This window comes from Columba livia, chromosome 6 (assembly GCF_036013475.1).
Source record: "Columba livia isolate bColLiv1 breed racing homer chromosome 6, bColLiv1.pat.W.v2, whole genome shotgun sequence".
Taxonomy (NCBI): domain Eukaryota; kingdom Metazoa; phylum Chordata; class Aves; order Columbiformes; family Columbidae; genus Columba; species Columba livia.
The window spans coordinates 25511475-25527400 of NC_088607.1; the positions used below are offsets into that span (position 1 = coordinate 25511475).

Below are 15926 nucleotides of genomic sequence, written 5' to 3' on the forward strand. Positions count from 1 at the left end.
AATAATTGGACCTACAAAGGCAGACAGTATCAGAAGAGATTCTGAGCACATCACTGTATTTCAGACTAACAGTGGCCTTATCTTCGTAATGTCACTTTGGCTTGTGAAAGGAGAAAATTTTAATTAATACAGAAAAACTCTGGAAAAGACAGAAGTGATTCTGAAGGAACAACTGTTAAATCACACAGCTCTAAAATCAGCTTATAGACACACCTGTGAGGAAATCCTGAATAGCAGCGATGAGAGGTTCTCCATTTCTTGGTGTTACCAAGTTTGCTTTAGTCTGTGTGACAAAACCAAAATAAATATGCATTTGAAGACACTGATATTCTGTTTGTTATCCAGAAGGAAACTTACCATTTCTGGCAGTTATTTTAGCAAAAATGGTAAAAGCTTATTCTAAATCAAAATACAGTTTTCTTCAAAAAGTAGAAAAAATAAACTGGAAGTTTCAGTTCACTATGGTCCATGCAAATCTATTGACAGTTACGGAATAACTTGAGAACAGTTACTGGAAATTACACATTTTGTTTCCAAAGCAGAAGTTGCAATCAACTTGATGCATTTGGTAGGTTACTGTTTGAACAGGACAGGGAAGGGAAGACAAGCTAGCTTTAAGCACCTGAGAAGGAACAAAAGAAATTACGCTCATTACAGGGTGCTAGTGAAATATTGCAAGTTGTGTGGTCCCCACTGATATGCAATAACCAAGCCAGTCGCTTCCACTAGCCCCATTTTCTTATGGCTTACTCAGACTATTGCTCCAGTTCATCTCCTGCCCTGTGCAGCTCAGTTTCACCTGAACTCTTCACAGGCCCAAACAAACCCGAATCACACACTTTAGTGGGGGCTTCAAGTTCCCAAATCAGTTCAGCAAGACAACACATGCTGCAGCCAACAGCTGTGTTGGTATGTCTGAAGTAGCGGTGGCATTCAGTCACCCTAAAGGAGCAACGTACTGGAAAATCCTCAGATTGTTCCTACTGACTCTACTTTCACACCACAGATCAATGCCTACAACCATCAGATCCCTCTTTATCTACCCTCCCTTCTCCCTTTTTTCCCTGCCCTAAGAGCCTCCTGTCTTCTGTACACGCACACTATTGCTGCCTCATTTCCAGTTGGTCTGACTGCCTGCAGCTGCTGGGCTGTCAGACCAGAAAGCGGTGTTTGGTAACAGAGACACCCTATTTTGGTAGCAATCAGTAAGTCAGGCAGAAACATACTAGTGACATCTACTTATTTAAAACCACTGAGTTTTCCACAGATGCTAAATATAGGTCTACTAGGCTACCATTGCATAACACTCCTAATTTATTCTAAACTCCCTTTTGCAGATCTTTTGCGCAGCTTCACAGTTACACATTATCCATAACCAGGAATCTCATCAGGATTTCAGATTTCAGTTAAGAAATACGGGGCTCAGCCCATCTGTCACTAGCAAAATCCTAACCCCAACATTATCTACATACCCCCATTAAAACAAGTGCTTCTGCTTTTGCTTCTTCTGTCTGAGGAAGGTGAAGGTTCATCTCATCTCCATCGAAGTCTGCATTGTATGGTGTACAGACACATTCATTAAATCTGAATGTCCTATGAGGTTTTACTCTAGCCTGGAAAAAAAAAAATAAACTGATGCACGTGCAGTCAAGCATGCTAAAAGATGAAATGCCATGCCTGAGCGGTGCTTCCTTGTAGGCTTTATCCTCTCTTTTTATTACAGTCATGAGGTAAAATTTCTGATTATAGAATTTAACTCAACCAGGAACTGACAAAAATTGTATTCACGTTATATTATACAGAGGTAGCTAATAACTTCTATTATTAATAATTTATACAAACACATGCAGAAAACAGCATGCTTTTTAGAGATCACATCAACTCTAAAAAATGAAATGCTTACGCAAGAACAGATACCGAGGTGAATTATGGCTATTAACAGGCTCGTTCAGACAGCATGCTGCCCAGTTACGCATCAATCTGCATGCAAAAGCACAACTGCACCATATTCATGCTCGACCCCACGCAGTGTTTCAAAAAGCTGTTTATTTTGTGTGTGCAAGAGACAAACACCAGAGAAGGCAAATCACCTAATATTCAAGGATGCGCTACCTGTGTGTTAGGATGTACGTGCACTTACAATGTGAGCCATGATGCTCAGCTTATGAAGAGAGGGTTGTCGATTGAAGAGAACTATGTCACCATCTATGAGGTGCCGCTCCACAATATCACCAAACTTCAGCTCCTGGGCCATCTTTTCTCGGTTTCCGTATTTCAAAAACCTTATAGTCACACATAACAAGGGAGTCAGAATAAGTGAAGTCAGAAAGATGTAAAGACAACTGAAAATAAATTTTACGTTTATCATGCAAGTTCTTCCATTAAACATTGGATTCTTTGTATTCCAATAACTAGAAGACAAAACTGTTGTGGATTGCATTGTTAAACATCAGCCCTGCTGCTATTTTAAATAATGAATCTATTTGTGACACTACTTAATAAAGCCACAGTTACTAGCAAACTAAGTGAGAAAAAATGCTACTTATAACAAACAAAGAATTTGCTTCAATTGTATCAGGGAGTTTCACTCATATACCATCACTTCTTCCTACCCATGAATTGACCACATCTTAGCTCTCCCATGAAAACAGCCAGCACAACAATGTGCCCAAAACTGCCTGTTTTCATTTATCTCTGTACTACAGCCTCTATTCCAAACAAGAGAGATTCAGTTATTTAAAAAAAAAAAAAAAATCTAATTGCAGTTCACTATCATTTATTTCCACTTAAGTTTAAATCCAACAGGTTATCCAAAAAGAAATCACACGCTAAACCTGAGGAGATAAGAACAATTTTTTATTGTTACTGCCTTTTATGAAAGATTCTAAAACCAAATTTTAATCCCTGTAGGTATAACTGTTTTTACACAGCAGCAAGAACAAGTTGATGGGGAGAGACACAGGTGAATCATTATAGATAAGAATGATACCGTTTCATCTGTGTGTGCCTTTGCTGTATGAAGTTGGCTCCAGGATGCACATCAGGACCATTACGGACAAGTTTCCTCATGAAATTAATATTTGCTTTGTTCACCTGTTGCACAAAGACTTCAATCAGAAACAAATGAAAGATGTTTCAGGACCTCTTGTTTTTACTCCTGGCTTTTGCGTTTTCAAATTTTAGGCTCAACTCGCAATTACCCTCACAGCCTCCAGCTGCTGAAGGGAACAGGCAGGAGGGAACAGAGAAGGAAAATGTAAGGCAATCATAGAGCAGAAGATATGAGTGAAGCTAAATTAAAAAACCTGGGAAGTAAATTCAGAAATAAAAACACTCAGCTACTTCTCAGACAGATAGACCAATATATGGAGCTACATATGAGTTCCAAAAAGGAAAACTCTTCTCTCGTGATATGTCACTCCTTACACCACATGCCTTCACAGTACTTGCATATATTTGACAGGATGACCTTCATTCATCAGCAGCAATGAACTGGCCAAGTGTCACTGAATGACATTTCCAACACAAAGCAATACATTCACTTCCTTTACAGTAAAGCTACAAAGAAGGACAACACTGATGTCTGGTAGAAAAAGAAAGAAAAAAAAGCAAGAATAGAAAAAGGTTTTGTTCTCCACTACTTACCTTTTCAGGAAAAGTTAGTATTTTAGCAACATGAATAGGCACTGCTACTTCATCTATTCTTAAGTTAGGATCAGGTGAAATGACTGTTCTGCCAGAGAAATCCACTCGCTTGCCAGACAGATTGCCTCTAAACCGACCTAACAAAATAAGCAAGTGAAAACTCCTTCACATAAAAGCTGTTTTCAAAACATTATTTGTTAAGACACCACATTAGAAAATCTTTCAAGGTACATCACTGAAGCACAACACAATAGTAGCTGAGAGGTGCTTTAGAATAGCAAATATTTGTGGCTTAATTAAAAAACAATAATTAAAACCATTTTCTAGACAAACCTTGCTTTCCTTTAAGTCTCTGGACAAAACCTCTGGTCCATTTTTTAGGTGCCATGTTGAGAGGAATTCCTGAGAGCTCACTGTTAATGTACAGGGCACACTGCAGCTGAAGAAAGTCCCAATCCTCCATTATCATCTGTGTTTTGGCTCCTGATATCCTATGCTAAACGAAATAGTCATCCAGTTCAGAAAATAAATATAACAACACATGTTAAACTAGCAAATAACTTTTCTGATATGAGTACACCTCTTCTTTTGAAAACAACGTTAAAAAAATCTTCATACATTGGAATGAAAAAGGTGGGATAACGTTATAACAGAATGCATGTTACAGCATAAGGCCATTTACTAGAGAAGCCAGAAAAAAAAATTCTTTTGACTACCACAAGCTTTGGACAGCTGCTAACAAAAATATGCATTTGTTTAAATTCCATTTTTCCCAAGCCACTGAAGTTACACTAATGTAACTTCACAAACAAGAAAATCACCAGTAATTAACAATTCATGGGAGAGTTAGGTCTCACTTGATTTTGTTTTCCTGACAGTTTTGAAAAGCCTGAAGTGTATTAGTTTGGTAGAACTGTTCTTCTGAACAAAAAATAAAGACCAAGATGTAGTAAAAAAAGATGAAGGTCTACTTGAAAAAAAAAAACAACACAAAAAAAAAACCACAACCCAAAGGTATAATGTTTTAATTTTAAGTGACCACTCAAAAAGTGGTACAGTCATGAGAGAAAAAAAAAGAGAGAGAGAAAGAGAGAAGAGTTTACAGACCAGAACTCAAATGAAAAAACATGTCCCATGATCCACCACTGCAAGCAGCCAGTCAGGCAGCTCCATTTGAAGAAAGTTTCTCTATTTCTTTCAATAAATTCCAAACGACACAGCAGTACAGTACAGACTGCTTGCTAGATTGTAAGCAGTAAAACAAAGCAAAAACACTCACTCTATTCAATTCTAAATGATTTTTTTCAAAGGTAACAGTCTTTAAGAGCTTGAAGGATGACTCACCTTTTTTATTACATCATTGAGGAAAATTATCTCTGTCAGCTTCATCGTTAAGTCATCCTCGTTTGTGCCAGACTTCAAGTCACTCACCACAGAGGGTCTGATACACAGCGGAGGCACTAAGAGTCGCGTGAGGATCAAATCCGAAGGTTTCCCTGCTTCTGGGTTCATCAGGAGCAGAGGGATATCTTCCGCTGGGATTCTTTTGAAGAGGTTCAATACTACTAAAGGATTTAAGTTTTCCTACAAAATCCATTGGAGAAAGGGAAAAACAAGCCATGACGTAACAGTTTCAACACCTCCCAACTCTTGGATCACCACAAGGCTTAAGCTGTACATTGAAAACCTTTAAGGAGTTTTATTTAAAGCACAAAAGGCAAAAGAAAAAAAAATTCATAATTAAATTCACCTGAGCTCTTCCTAGTAAGGGTTCTACTTCTTTGTTATGTTCTATGGCAGTTTCAAAGGACTGGAGAAAAGTAGATACCATTGGATCTACCACTTTCTTATTAGTCTTGTATTTTTCATGTATTATTTTCAACAAACCACACTTCTTCACAGTTCCTGCAAGCAAATAAATGTGTTCCTTTTAAAACAAACAAAACCAACATGAAACCAATCAAAAAACAACAACCAAATAGAAGCCTTAAAATGAGTAAGCAACAGTTCCAAAACTAGTTAAACCTTCAGTGAACACAAAAATAAAATAAAACTCTGTCAGCTTTATTAACCAGTTTCCTAAATTCTTCAAACACAGAAGACACTCAGGTGATGTCCCCTCCTGTGGCTGGCTTCACATGCCCAGGTCACGGTGAAGCTTCTGAAGCTGAAAGCAGGTGGCTGAGCCTCCACTTTAATGCCACTTCCACTTCCCCTCCATCATAGCAGAGATTTTTTTTAAGTTCACACACTAAAAACAGGACCAGGATGTGCCATTTATATATCACTCCACTACCTTCTCAAGTAATTTTAGAAGTTAATTGTAAAAAGAATCTGACAACTGTTTTCACGTCATGCAGGTAACAGTATTCATAAAACTTCCACAGATTAGTCCAAGTGCTTTCCAAACTCTGGTTTTAGTGAGGTATGCTGACCTACCACTTAATTTTGTAAATGCCTATTGTTTGTGCCCGCTACATGTATATGTGGCACTTATAATGAAGCAGCTCTTTATTTATTCAGGCTGTTGATCATCACAAGCCAAAATTTGAATTAATTAAAAATGTAAAATGTTGAGTTATGAATTAACTCTGCACTATGACTGTAACACAGAAAGTCCTTTAACAGCAGTACCACTTGATCAGAGAACATAAAGAAAAAAATGTATTTTGAAAAACAAATGTGAAATTATATTAACATACTCTTCCCTGAAGAACAAACTCCCGTGTAACCCAAGTTCATCACAGCTCAAGTACTGCCAAACTCCAGAACATACCCTCTGAGAAGATGACTAACACATCTAGTATTATGAAAGATAATTTAATACAATGATGAAAAATGAAGTTTAATCAAAATTCAAGTCTACAAATGCTTCTAAGTTAAGGTACTGATCACTGACAATAGCTCCCAATGTTTTTAAAAACACATTAAACAGTTGTGAGGATTTTTTTTCCATTATTCAAGTATCAAATATTGGTTACTGCCATGAAGAGATAGCACGTGAAACAAAACAAGCAAGTAGGACAATGTCTCTATCCACACAAATGAGATGTGAGAAAGCACATGCTTAGCATTAAGAATGAAATTACCAGGTTCTTAATAAAGGCCAGAGAGTACATCCATTAGCTGTGGAACGAACAGGGATATTCAGGAGTTTGATGCCTATCAGAGCCACCAAGGTAAAAACAATCACAGCAGACAGCTCCCACTAACTCCTAATGCCAACACTCACCATTAAAGGCACCACAATAAGGACAAGTGTTTTTCTTCCGGCACTTTTCAGACACTTTCTTCTTTAGCCCTCTCTTCTGAAGATATGTAAGGCCAGGCCGCTTCAGGTAATCCAAAAATTGCTTTTTTTCTTCCACCGACAGCATGATACGGCAACAGGATTTGCAGATCATCTTAAACGTAAACGTATATAAAAACAGTTGTTTAACAGACACATCCAGAGTTGTAACATCTATTATAACTTAAATTCTTCAGTGGAGCACAACTTTTTAAATTAAATACAATGGTCTTGGTTAAAAGACCAATTCATATGCTCAAATATACCAAAAAAAAGTACATTAAAAAAATACAGTCAGTGATACAGTCAATGAGGCAAATCCTTATCTAAGCTCTGTAGGACCTTAAAAATCCAGGTACAAAGCAAACAGAGCTTTGATTTACCACGATGTCCTAAAAGGCAAGTTATACTGCATACATTTAATTCAAACTACTACAGAAAAATAATGGATTAAATTACTTAGTGTGAGATTATATAAAATAAAATGGATTATATAAAATAAAATCACTAAGACAGGTATTTAAATACATTTCTTTTACAAAGTATAAGATGGATAAAGATGAAATGTATAACACAACCATAACACAACCAAGCCTTCTCAATTACTCTTTCAAGCATCCTCTTTTCAGATAATTTCTTTTTTCTAGATTAGAAACTGATGACAAACCATAACTGTGTTTACCTGTAGGATGCCTATCACAGCTTTGAAGTATCCAACATGAAAACAGGGCAGTTCTAAGTCAATGTACCCATAATGTCCTAAACAATCAGCCAGATTTTTCCCACAGGTTTCACAGGGACGGTCTTTTTCACTGGTTCCCTTTGGGACGAGGAGAACACATACACAGAAAAAAGAAGTTTTAGCTATAGGCAACTGAGTACACAGAAAATACAACAGTTCATAAGCAAGTTAGCTATGCTGACAGCAGACCCAGCGCACTTACTCCTTTTTCCCAGCATCAGAAGCAAGTCAGTAGCATCACACACACTCCTTAAGAAAAATGTCTTTCACAGAGACCCCACTGATACCAGTGATGCTAATTCATTCAGCTTTTGCAATGGATCTGCAGCCTGCTAATCTGCAATATGGTATTTTGTCGATGGCTGGGTCTGGGTCTCCCAACAACTAGGCAGAAAGAACAGATCTCCTGCCTCAAAAGAACACTTTATGAACCATCCAGTGCATTAAGAAAGCAGCTGTCACTGCAACTGACAATCTGTGCAATTCAAGAAGAGACATACCCACACACATTTTGCATGAGCAGTACATTTTGGTCATCCCGACTTACTTTTAGCCACTTCAAATAATTCTACAGAAACGGTTTGAAAAAAGAAAATGGTTCTCACCATGCGATGGTCCAGTACCCCATACTGCAGTGGAGCATGGTGGTTGTCCTGACTGTACAAGTTCTTGCTGACCACCTGGATGTGAGCTTGCTGACGCATCTCTTCTGGAGATTTCATGCCAAAACAGATGTGGCTTCTAGGATGGGGAGTTTAACACGTAGGTATGCGCACATATATTTGCAGAAATACGTATAACTACAGGCGTGCCCACACATATGTATTTAAAGGCGAATACAGAGGAGGCCAAACTGCTCCACACTGTACCCGCAGTGGGCTCTTTCAGGATAACTGCAACAAGCAGCGCGGCTCTGCAGTGAGCTGGTCACAGCGGCGGATCTACCGGCGCTCCCGGGCCGGCCCAGCGACACAGCCCCGCCAGCGGCCTGGGCCCGGCCCCGCAGGGCGGACAGAGCCGGACCTCCCGCCGCGCTGCGCTCCCCCTGCCCGCTGAGCCGCTGCCCGGCCGCCTCCACAGCGGCCGCAGCGCGGGACCCTCAGCGCGGGGCGCCGCGCAGCCCCGGGAACGGAGCGGCAGCCCCGGGGAACGGAGCGGCAGCCCCGGGGAACGGAGCGGCAGCCCCGGGGAACGGAGCGGCAGCCCCGGGGAACGGAGCGGCAGCGCGGGACCCTCCCGCCGCGCGGGGCGTCGCCCCGGCCGCCCCACTCACATTTTCTTGGCCACGTCCGTCTCGCGGAACTGCTCCTTCACCATGGCGGCGGCGGGACCGCGACCGGCGGCGGCCACGAGCGCCCGGCAGGCCTGCACGCGGCGGCACAGAGCCCGCCCCCGCGGCTGCGTGGAGAAGCGGCTGTGCGGAGCGGCGGCTGTGCGGAGCGGGCTCTGCCTGCAGCGCCCCCTGCTGGGGCACGGCAGGAGTCCTCCGAGAGCGGTCTCCCGGGCCGCCCCACGAAAGATGCCGGCGGAGCCGTGACCCTGCCGACAGTCCCGCCGCCGCCCGGCCGCGGGCTGAGCCTGCCTGCGCGGAGTTCGCCGCGCTCGCAGCCCCACCGACCCTAACAGAGCCTGCTGCCCGGCTCTGCTCAGCAGGCACACAGAAGCCACCCCTTGTCGCTTCTTCCGCATCCGGCTCTTGGCAGGACACCCCTGAGCGCGGCTCCTCCCCGGCGCAAGGACCGCTGCGCGGCTTTATGATTGGCTGCGAGGCGGACCTTCTTCCTTTGCTCCCTCGCTGCCGGGGCCGCCGCCGCCGCCATGGTGAGTGCCGGGTGCCGCCGCGCGACAATCGGCCCCGCGCCGCCGCCATCCTGCCCCCGCGGGGCCGCGCGCCGCCCGGGCCGGCCCCGCCGCTCCGCCCGCAGCGGCCGGCGCGGGTATGGCCGGGCTGAGCGGGCCTGTCCTCCCGCCGGCAGCCGGGGCTCCTGCGGCCTGGCCCGGCGCCGCGGGGCCGGGTGTTTGCGGCGAGCGCCGGGGTGCGGTGCCCGCGCTGCCCTGTCGCTCTGCTCCTGGCCTGGGCAGGAGCTGCCACATCGCAGCTCTTCTCTGAGGGCGTTAGGGGGGTGCTGTTGGTTATGCTTGTCTGTGTGGGTCTTGCCTGGAAGCTTTAGGGAAACAGAAACATGTAGGTTTTCTAAGTAAACTCCTGTATTAAGGAAACTGTAATGTAAAGGTTTGTTAAGGAAACTTCTGTTGTAGTACTTGGGATGCTCCATCTGTTTCATTAAAAGCTGCCTCAGCTTTTCAGAGCGGTACAGTACTTGTGTTGCTGCGTTGGGAATCTGGGGATAAGTCTGTCAGTTTTTCATTGTACTTCGAGAGGTATTTTCTGTAGCTCAGGACCAGATAGCGATTACTGAGCGTTGCTGTACTGTGCATTTGTATGTTTATTAAGTTTGGATTGCATGTGTAGCTCTTATTTTGGTTTATTTAATGTTTTCTCTTGCAGAATGACACGGTGACCATCAGAACCAGGAAGTTCATGACAAACAGGCTGCTTCAGCGCAAGCAGATGGTAAAGGAACACAAGAAATTGTCTTTAATTGTCTGCTTGTTCTGGGCTGCAAGTGTTCTTCAGCTGTTATAAGTAAAGTGCCCTTGAAACCTCTGGAGTTCTTGTATGAGCTCATTAGTTCAAATGTGTTGGTGCATGCTGAAGGTGAATCCTGATGGTGAGCTAGTGAACTGTTCTTTCTTTTGAAGGAGGAAACTTTGGTATCAAACTAATAATACTTTCTCCTGCCGAGATGGGTTAGCTTAAGTGTTGGGCTCATGGTGGGTCTGTAGTACTTGGCTGTTGTACCGGATATTGACTTTCTCTTGTTTTTATATAACTTGTAAAAAATTCCTTTTTAGGTGATTGATGTTCTTCATCCTGGGAAGGCCACAGTCCCCAAAACAGAAATCAGGGAAAAGCTGGCAAAAATGTACAAGACAACCCCTGATGTAATTTTCGTCTTTGGCTTCAGAACTCATTTTGGTGGTGGCAAGACAACAGGTTTTGGCATGATCTATGATTCTCTGGACTATGCAAAGAAAAACGAACCAAAGCACAGGCTTGCCAGGGTATGTTGTGTTCTTGAAAACAATTAGGATAGATCTGAAGTATTTAGTGGTTCATGATTTACGTGTATGAAAGCTTATGTAAAAAGCCTTAGAATAGTACTGGCTAGTTTATACATTGGCAAAATAGGGAAATATTTTTATTTTTTATTATAGGGGAATTGCAAAGGCAAAATTCATGTTAGCAGTGCCATTTCGCGGTAATAGATAACTAACCACTACCAAAGGTCTTGAAGAAACATAAGAGATGAGGCTGATACGTATGCTACTTTAGCGTTTGCATTTTGTGTTCAGTCATTTATTAAGTAATGAACTTGTCCCACTACTTAACTAATGCTTCAAATTCAAACAGTATTTGAAGAGTCTAGAAACAGTAAAAAATTTCGAAGTTGCTGCCTGAAACTAAATGGAACTTTAACTGTTCTTCAATAGCATGGCTTGTATGAAAAGAAGAAGACTTCCAGGAAGCAGCGAAAGGAGCGTAAGAACAGAATGAAGAAAGTCAGGGGCACAGCCAAGGCAAATGTTGGTGCTGGCAAAAAGGTAGGATGAGGATATCCATAAGCTAAAGTGACTGTGTTGCCTTTAAAATAGAAACTCTTCAACAGAATAACATTGTTTTTCTTCCATTTCTTTCACCTGTTCTACTGGATATCAGAAGGTAATCTGTGTGGTGTTGTATAGCTTCTTAGCAGCTCAGTAGCTTTGTTTTGCTCCTCACTGCTGCAAGCTTAGCTGACATGATGTGAAACAATGCTTCTTACATGATTGTTTCTTACATGTCACTTGAACTAAACTTTCATAAACCTAACAGTATTGTTCTAATTTCATAACTCAGCCTTGCGATGTACAAATAGATATTTTTAACACTTGTTACTCAGGCTACCGTAATATCTAATGCTTACTCCACCAAGTTACTGTTATTTATGATGTTATTTATAGGGGAGATTTTTGTTCAGGAAGTGTGGTGGTGTAGGCAGCGAGGACAGTGTGTAAATAGAAATAAGGTAGAATGCCAGCTTTATCCTGGGCTTAAGTGACTGATTCCCAAGATAGTGGGGGTCTTTTCTCCTGGTGGGAGCTCCCTGTGATGGGGCTGGAACCTCATACAAGTTTGTCAGATGTCCAGCTTGGAGGGAGACAGAGTTCCTCTATCCTTAAACAAAAAAAAACCCCACCAAAATGGAGGAATACCCCACATGTGAAGACATCTTCCATAGCAGCTTTTTGTTCTCTGAAAAATACTGAGTAAGCTGTACAGTTAAGTAGGTTTTTTTGAGTGTTTTAACGAGGGAAGATAGGGCAATGGGTTTTGATACTTAGCTTTGTAGCTGCTAAAGTGCTCTGACATTGTGAACTTTAGTAATCTTCACTTCTGCTTTTTTCTACTCTCTTGGAATTCTCCATCAGAAATGAAGTATCTAGCAGGTACTGAAAATAAGCATGGATGTGGTGACTGAGTTATACATCACTGAAAGAGATGTCTGTGTTTTTAGTTAAAGCACTGTACTGCCTTGCATGTGTGCATGTTTGTTTTAAATTTGCTCCTGTCCTGTAGAGGTTCAAATAAGTACAGAATGAACTTCATTCTGTGCAACTTAAAAATGAGGTTTGGCTAAAAACAAACAAGACTTTTGGAAGTAGTGAAACATCATTAAACTAAGGAATCCTGAATGAGAAGAAAGAAACTCAATGCTATTGATTTGAGGCATTGGTTCAAACTGTGCCCACCCCCCCACCACCCCCCCATTCCAAATCAAAGTAGTATAGTGTGATTGCATGTGTAACTTGACCTTTGTGTGAAAGTAGTTGTGTGTCTTTATGATAGCTAAGTCATATCACAGCTTTGTGCATTTGAGACAGTGGTTGGAAATGACACAGTTGTCAGCATTAAACTGTATCTCACTATTGCACTGCAGTATTCCAAGCTGAGACACAAACAATAGAGATTGCTTCATGAAATTAAATTCTTCGATTCCTGTATAAGTGAAGGTCTTGTTATCGTTGAATGGAAGGAAGCCAGTGTTACTGCAAAGTTCTAGACGAGATTTGCAGCCCTTTACCTTTCTGCTTTAATGCTGTTTTAATCATGAAGTCTTACAATTGTCTACTGTATAACAGCATGAATAAGTATTTGATATAGTAGTAACACTGACACCCTCTTGTGAATGTCAAGGGAGTCATTTAGTGTTGCACTGGGACCAGTAGTATGAATTAAATCCTTCCCTTCAAGAATTTTGCACTTGAAGGTAGCTTTTATCGAGTGTTAACACAAAATGTTGAACTATCACTTGAATTACTAAAGCTGTCCAGTTCATAGAAATTATTGTAAAGCATATGAACACTTCAGAAAACAAGACCAGGATTGTGTGCTGGTATATATAATTGTATCGCAGATGTGACTTCTGGATCAAGCGCTTCTCAAAGGAGCGTGTGATCCTCAGTACTATGTAAATGATTTTTTGGGGTTAGAGGTTTTTTTTATGTCATTTTCAATGATCTTTTAATTGATAAGTATGCATAGGTTAGATCTTATTTGTTCACAGGTTTTGTTAATCTTTGTGTTAGACTTGAAACTAAATACATAAATTTCTGTGCTTTCTGGAAAACTTGGTAGAGTTCTGTGCTGCATCACAGAAAAAAAGCTTGTGGAATACACGTCTATCTTAAAGCTTTGTCTTGAAAAATGCATGTTTAAACATGATAGTGTAGCATGGAATTTGTAATAGGAGTCATGGACTATGTTTTGGAGTACACCTACATGATCTGTGAAAACTTGATTACCTCAGAAAAGTGTAGGCACTTGATTCTGAGACATCTTCAGGTAATTTTGTATTGTTCTGAGAGTTACGCACCATGTAGTCATGAAAACTGTTGAAATGATGACTCCTACTTAAATAGTTTTTCTTGAACTTTTAAGTCAGACATCAACTGTGCTGATGCCTGACTGTCAAAAGTTTTCTTTGGTGCTTCCTTTATATTCTTACTCCTTCAGAATTCCCATTCTGTTTTCACTGCAGTTTCAATAAAAGTATTTTAAAGTAGTTTGTGTTATTTAATATATTCTGTGGCACTATTGTTAGTTGAGGTCACATAAAAGTTTGCAACAAGTAGTTAAGGATGCCACACAGTGTTTGTGTTCAGAGCAAATGCAAAAAATCCCCACTCTGCCTTTTAATGTCACAACTTCAGTTGTGTAGTTTGTGACAGCCTTTGACAGGTGAGCCTTCTAAACAGAAATGGTTTTTTAAAAAACACTTGATCAAACAGAAGTGTGGATGGCTTTAAACGATTGTAGCCTGTAGGTCTAATTGAATATGCAATTGCATTCTGTGTCTCGAGCTCTAAACAGCTATTGCTAGGTCCTATTTCAGTTTGAGAGAGTGCATGAAATCTCAGTCTTCAGCCTCTGTATCAGTAAAAACCCTTGATATTTTCCTTCACATTTCCCTGTGGTAGTTGAAAAAAGCATATTGTGTCAGTAAAAAGCCTCAAAGCTGTATCTTCTGCAGTAGTAGAACTTTGATAAAACTATTATCTTACTAATGCTTTTTCTTTTTCAGTAAATGAGCATACTTCAGATGGAAAATGGACAACAGGTATGACTTCAGAATTCTTTGTAATGGTAGACATGCAGTAGCCCGTAGTCATGACGATAGGTTTAGTATTGACTTAAACAAAGAAAGATTATTGTGCTTACTACTGAGGTGATAATTTATGACTTCCACTTACATGAAATACCTGACTAGTATAAAGACTGAAATAACAGACAGTTCAGATATACTGTTGCTAAAACTATTGCTTATTTAGTCTTATTGTAAACAAGGCTTACATTTTTTCTTTTGTAGGTATTCTAAGGAAAGGATAGCACACCTTGTTTTTTAGTGTGTTAAATAGATAAAAGTAGTATGGTTTCTGTTTTGAGGACTGATTTATTTTCTTAGAGATACTATTTCAAGTAAATTCCTTATAAACAAACCTGACACTCTTTAGACAAGTCCTAGACTATATCTCTTTGCTGCAGAAACCTGAAGTGAGTTGGATGTGCTGTGGGCAGTAACCGTTACAGAGAACTCTGCGTTTGTTACAAATGGTGTGAATGACTCATTTTAAAGCACCTTAAACAGTCTGTCTGGGGGCTGGTGTAGTGAGTGCAATGTCTTAAACAGAAGCTGGTAAAGCAATTGTAGCTTGTGGAGCTCCTCTACAGAAATGGTGTAATCTAGGCTCTTATTTATTCACATGACAGTATTGTGAGATTGTGAACCTTATGTTCTTCTAAGAAAGGCAGTGTGGTTCACCTGACTTCTTGGGGAACTAGTTTTTCAGGCCCTATAAAGGTATAAGTAAAAAAAAAGTCTTAATCATGTGGCACTGATCTGTCTTTTCCTTTACAGATTACATTATTCTATGAAGCATAGAAAGAATTATTGTGGGAAGAAGCTTCTCACCTGGGTTTAACATCAAATAAACTATGTCAATAAAATGCTGGTTTGCCCTTTAGTTTTGATTTGAAAGCTACCATTTTGTAAAGTTCGTGACATTCAGGATTGGTGCACTGTTTGCACTGTATTAAAATCTTTTCATAATTAAACAAATCTCGTTTTGAGTATCAATTTGAAGTGAATCAGAGCTTCCCATGGACAGTAGTATAACCGAATTCCAAGCAGGCAACGTTGGGTCGTGGAGGTCGGCATGATTTTGTCATCTGGTGTTCACACGCTGGTTTGGAAGGTCCTTTTGAGATGTTCTTGTTTGATTATATAGACCTGTAAAATATTGCTGAAGGGAGAACCCAACATGTAGACAGATACACTCAAAGCTGCTTACTTCCACACAATTTTTCTAGTGCTTCAAGAAAGGAAAAATATTCCAGTAATTTCTTTAAGAGTTACTTCATATAAAGTATAAGCCTCATGATTTTCAGGTTTTTTTAGGTGGCCATTTGTTTCTTTCTATCTTAGCTTAGCTACAAGTCGGAAAACAAATTGAAAAACAAAAAGGCAATACCAGACATAATTTGAGCAAATAGACATGTCTTCTGAAGTAAGAAATATTTGTATGATTCCCATAAATTTATATAATATCATTACAGTTTAAGACAAGAGATGATGATGTTTGATTTTC

The 15926-nt window shown here is 40.6% G+C and overlaps 2 protein-coding genes across 6 annotated transcripts in view; one reads left to right on the forward strand and one right to left on the reverse strand.

Annotated features, from left to right (window-relative positions):
• Positions 1 to 9365, reverse strand: part of POLR3A (RNA polymerase III subunit A) — a 35338-nt gene extending 25973 nt beyond the window's left edge. For both annotated transcript variants that reach the window (XM_065067584.1, XM_065067583.1), the window contains exons 1-12: positions 8950 to 9365; positions 8282 to 8417; positions 7617 to 7754; positions 6878 to 7049; positions 5396 to 5550; positions 4990 to 5229; positions 3979 to 4141; positions 3646 to 3782; positions 2990 to 3093; positions 2141 to 2282; positions 1473 to 1613; positions 214 to 283 (exon numbers count right to left, since the gene is read on the reverse strand). In XM_065067584.1, the coding sequence (XP_064923656.1) occupies positions 214 to 283; positions 1473 to 1613; positions 2141 to 2282; positions 2990 to 3093; positions 3646 to 3782; positions 3979 to 4141; positions 4990 to 5229; positions 5396 to 5550; positions 6878 to 7049; positions 7617 to 7754; positions 8282 to 8417; positions 8950 to 9365 (2014 nt within the window). The remainder of the gene's footprint in view (positions 1 to 213; positions 284 to 1472; positions 1614 to 2140; positions 2283 to 2989; positions 3094 to 3645; positions 3783 to 3978; positions 4142 to 4989; positions 5230 to 5395; positions 5551 to 6877; positions 7050 to 7616; positions 7755 to 8281; positions 8418 to 8949) is intronic.
• A 16-nt stretch (positions 9366 to 9381) lies between these two features.
• RPS24 (ribosomal protein S24) lies at positions 9382 to 15397 on the forward strand. Of its 4 annotated transcripts, XM_065067604.1 has the most exons (7): positions 9382 to 9497; positions 10186 to 10251; positions 10593 to 10802; positions 11232 to 11342; positions 12210 to 12227; positions 14363 to 14398; positions 15197 to 15285. In XM_065067604.1, the coding sequence occupies exons 1-5, from the start codon at positions 9495 to 9497 to the stop codon at positions 12213 to 12215; spliced, it is 396 nt and encodes a 131-aa protein (XP_064923676.1). In that variant the 5' UTR covers positions 9382 to 9494; the 3' UTR covers positions 12216 to 12227; positions 14363 to 14398; positions 15197 to 15285. The 4 variants fall into 4 exon arrangements, with proteins under 4 accessions (XP_064923676.1, XP_064923677.1, XP_064923673.1 ...); XM_065067605.1 differs by lacking the exon at positions 12210 to 12227 and having other exon boundaries at positions 15197 to 15397; XM_065067601.1 differs by lacking the exons at positions 12210 to 12227; positions 14363 to 14398; positions 15197 to 15285 and adding an exon at positions 11458 to 11517.
• The last annotated feature ends 529 nt before the right edge of the window (positions 15398 to 15926 follow it).